This window comes from Pinus tabuliformis, chromosome 5_1 (genome assembly GCF_031772625.1).
Source record: "Pinus tabuliformis cultivar Carrire ecotype Pingquan chromosome 5_1, CPIR1, whole genome shotgun sequence".
Taxonomy (NCBI): Eukaryota; Viridiplantae; Streptophyta; class Pinopsida; order Pinales; family Pinaceae; genus Pinus; species Pinus tabuliformis.
In genome coordinates this window covers 64301248-64305324 of record NC_142305.1, presented here as the reverse complement: position 1 = coordinate 64305324, position 4077 = coordinate 64301248, and the positions used below count along the sequence as shown (strand labels likewise).

The 4077-nt window shown below is 34.6% G+C and overlaps 1 protein-coding gene across 2 annotated transcripts; it reads left to right on the top strand.

The window, feature by feature from the left end:
* The first annotated feature begins 986 nt into the window (after positions 1-986).
* Positions 987-3810, top strand: LOC149163467 (NAD(P)-linked oxidoreductase superfamily protein). 2 transcript variants are annotated; one of them, XM_089431737.1, is made up of 2 exons: positions 987-1715; positions 2022-3142. In XM_089431737.1, the coding sequence occupies exon 1, from the start codon at positions 1065-1067 to the stop codon at positions 1713-1715; it is 651 nt and encodes a 216-aa protein (XP_089287863.1). In that variant the 5' UTR covers positions 987-1064; the 3' UTR covers positions 2022-3142. The 2 variants fall into 2 exon arrangements, with proteins under 2 accessions (XP_089287863.1, XP_089287862.1); XM_089431736.1 differs by lacking the exon at positions 2022-3142 and adding an exon at positions 3602-3810 and having other exon boundaries at positions 988-1715.
* The last annotated feature ends 267 nt before the right edge of the window (positions 3811-4077 follow it).

The window sequence follows — 4077 nt, the reverse complement described above, 5'->3', positions numbered from 1 at the left end:
GCTGAAATAAACAAGGAAACAAATGAAACCCACTAAGAGTCTAGGTGGAATAGATGGGTGACCACCAATATCCACCTCGATCACACAACCATGCAATATTAAAAAATATAAAAATAAAATAATAAAATAACATTAAGTATTAATTTTAAAAAATAATAATATTTGATTAATAAATAATAATTAATTATTGTATAATTACTTTATTAAAACATTAGAAATTTACTTTATTAAAATTATAAAGTTATTTTACAATATCTATGTATATAATTTAAAAAAGTTTGAAAAGGAAATAATAGAATCTTCATTCTAAGATAGTACTAATAACTAAGCAAACTAAAGAGAATCATTTTCATTATGCTTTAAGGACAAAGCATTCTTTACCAGGGTGACAATGTAACAAACATAAATATACACTACATAATAATTAATCACTCTTGCCAAGTGCTTATAGCTCTTGAACCATTAACTATTTTTCTAAGTTAAAGAAAAATGATCTCTTATCCAAACAAAAATTTAAACACATACTCCAAACCCAATTTGATATTAAATAAATAATTAAAATAACATATTATATCGGAGAAAATAATAAACTAGATTCTGACGACTAGAAAACCTAAAGAATACATTCGACTCGATGGAAACAAGACATTGCCAACTCTGCTCTGGTAATTTGAAATTTAAAATACAAGTTTTTTTTTAATGGGCTCCTTGTGCAAATTTCTTCTGTTTTTGTTATCCATATTTATTTTTATCTTACAGTAAACTCTTCATTTCTATTTGGGGCAGATTTAATATAATCATATAATCACGGTTTTAAAAAATAAGAAAAAATATATTAAAAAAATATATACTGATTAATTTGGTTTTAAAAAGATTAAAAAAATGTATTAAAAACATATATACTGATTAATTTAATTTTGTAGCTAATAGAATTTTGCGGACCTTAAAAGTACTTTCCCCTCACAAATGAATGAAAGCCATCTTGAAGATAAAAATGAAGAGGATAGGGACGCACAAAACTCTACTACCAGTGCACACCACAAGCATTGAAGGATATCTTGAGGATGAGGATCGTAGCTTCAACCACACTGCCCCATCCAATCCTTCATCTTCATTTCAACCCCTGCAAAATCCGCCCATGGAAACTGCCGAAATGCCCGTGCAGTTCCAAGCAAATCTCTGCAATGTCCTCCTCCTCCGTTTCAGCAGAAGCCCGTAAATACCCTCTGAATCCATGGATTAACCGTCACTCTGTACAGCGTAGAAAAAACTCTCACAGGCCTAATGTTGCTTCTTCTTCAGCAACACCAACACAGGGAGACAAGGAGGAAGTGTTCTTCGACGGAGGCGCCCATTACGGAGATCTTGTGGCAAATCTCATCTTCGGTTTCACACTCCTCTGGATGCCACTCACAGTAGCAGCAGTTTTCAGGGCAATGTTCTTGAGATACAGATTCACCAATCTCAGAGTCACAGTCATCTCCGGCCTCACTGGCTCTGACCGCAGGGATTTTACTTACGCAGTCATCAAGGATGTCCAGGCGGTTCCCCGCTTGTTTGGAGAATGGGGAGACGTTGTTATCACATTGACAGATGATACAAAGGTCGATCTTCGTAGCGTCCCTAAGTTTAGGGACATTGCAAAGTATTGCCTCTCCATGGCCAAGGAAGAGGACACTCCACGTGGTGAAGCTCGTGGGCCAAAGGGATTTTAGGTAACAACACATTCTATATCCCCCAATTGTAGTTCCTTGCCTAAGGCTAAGGTTCAGTATTTTAGTGTAGGTTATACTTGCAAGAAAGGAATCTCCAGTCCAGTTGTATTCACTTTTAATTTTTAAAGGATTGTTCTCTGTTCAAATTTAATTTAAGAGTTGCCCAGATCTTTTCATTTTATTTGGGTATCACTCTTTTCAATCTAATTAGATATATTTTTAATCTAATTAGATGTTGGTTCAATGTTAAATGGAAGTGTTTCAACTTTCAAATTTGCAAGGTTTAGCCAGACTTCCCTTTTTCAGGATTGCAAGTGGGCTGCATTCTATCGTAATGGTAATGGCAAAGGCACGCTTCACTGTAACTGTTCATTCTTAATTGGTAATGATTAGCAGTGGGAGGAAGAGGGGTCGACCCTTAAGTGAAGAATTTGAAGATTTGTGGGGTATGAATAAGTGCATGGTATTTTTAATGGTTGTATCCCATAATGGGGAAGGCCATGCTGGACTGTAGTTGTTCATTCCTAATTGTTACTGAGATAGGATTAGGACTGGGAGTAAGAGTTGTTTCTTTGATAAACGATAAGATTATGACTGGTATTTCTAATGGTTATATCTCATAACGGGGAAGGGCATGCTTGACTTTAGTTGTTCATTCCTAACGGTTAAGATAGGATTAGGACTGGGAGTAAGTGTTGTTTCCTGGGTAAGATATAAGATTAGGATTGGCTATTTTAATGGTTATATCGCACAATGGGGAAGGGCATGCTTGACTGTAATTCTTCATTAATTTGAAGATTTGTGGGGTATGAATAAGTGCATGGTATTTTTAATAGTTATAGCTCATAATGGGGAAGGGCATGCGAAGGGCATGCTTGACTGTAGTTGTTCATTTCTAATTGCTATTGAAATAGGATTAGGACAGGGAGTAAGAGTTGTTTCGTGGATAAAAGATACGATTAGTTGTATTCCTAATTGTTACTGAGATAGGATTAGAGGATTAGGGGAGTAAGAGTTGTTTCCTGGATAAAAGATAAGATTAGTTGTTCATTCCTAATTGTTACTGAGATGGGATTAGGACAGGGAGTAACAGTTGTTTCTTGGATAAAAGATAAGATTAGGACTGGGACTAAGAGGGATAAACCCTTTGGTAGTCATGACTGGAAGTAAGTGCGTGCGTGGGAATTTCAGAGTTATCATTCATTCAAATAATAGCAGGAAAAGATTAAGGCTCTATAATAATTTTACTGTTATGATGTATGATCTAAAAATGCTGAGCTAGTTTCTGTTTCTGATTTTGATAATCTGAGGTGTTTTTTTCTGTGGGTATTAATGTGCCAGCCCACTGATTCAGACATGTATTTCTTTCTTGGCTATGATCTGAATGCACTGTATACCGGCCTTCTTTAAAATGCCAACGCTCTGAGATTGCACTGCAAGACCTTTTTGAAGGAACCATTGAACGTGGAAGTGAACGTGTATATATATATATATATATATATATATATATATATATGAGAGCATAGATTCAGATGGATTTATGGAAGGATGTAAATATATATATATCCTTTGAACTTGGAAGTGAATTTATAAGTGCTGGATTGTTTTTTAAATTGTAATTTTTTATATTTACCATTTTTTATTTATTTATATATAAAAGAGCATAGATTCAGATGGATTTATGGAAGTATATATATATATATATATATATATATATATATATATATGAACTCGGAAGTGAAATTATACGTGCTGGTTTGGTTTTTTTGTTTTTTTACATTTTTTTTTTATTAAAGCAAGACATAATTTTTCAAAATGCAATCATGAAATCGCTGGCTTTGGCTGATTTTGTACATTGGTTACTCACTCATTTTGACCTTTCACAGGACCAAACGATATGGTGTGTAATCTTTGGACTGATGTATCATTGTATCCTCTTCCATACACCGACCTGAATTCTAAAGATAGGTTTGTTCCATTTGTTACTTTATTTGCCTTAATACTCAACATGCCACATATGCATCAAGTCTGTTGTATGGGAAACTCCCTATCCCTTTTTTGGAGGGTGATGTATCATTGTATCCTCTTCCATACACAGACCTGAATTTTAAAGCTAGGTTTGTTCCATTTGTTACTTTATCTGCCTTAATACTCAACATGCCACATATGCATCAAGTCTGTTGTATGGGAAACTCCCTATCCTTTTTTTGGAGGGCTTGAGTGCCTTTGGTAATAAATCTGTGGGTTGCAATAAATCTGTGGGTTGCAATGCTTTACCAAGAAATTTGTTTCAGTTGCCTGTGGGTTGTAATGCTTATCAACATGTGAGAAATCTGTTTCATTGGAGCCATTTGAGTTTGAT

Bases quoted from the DNA above. Each gene is read 5' to 3' on its own strand.
- LOC149163467 (XM_089431736.1), top strand. From the start codon at position 1,065: ATGAGGATCGTAGCTTCAACCACACTGCCCCATCCAATCCTTCATCTT.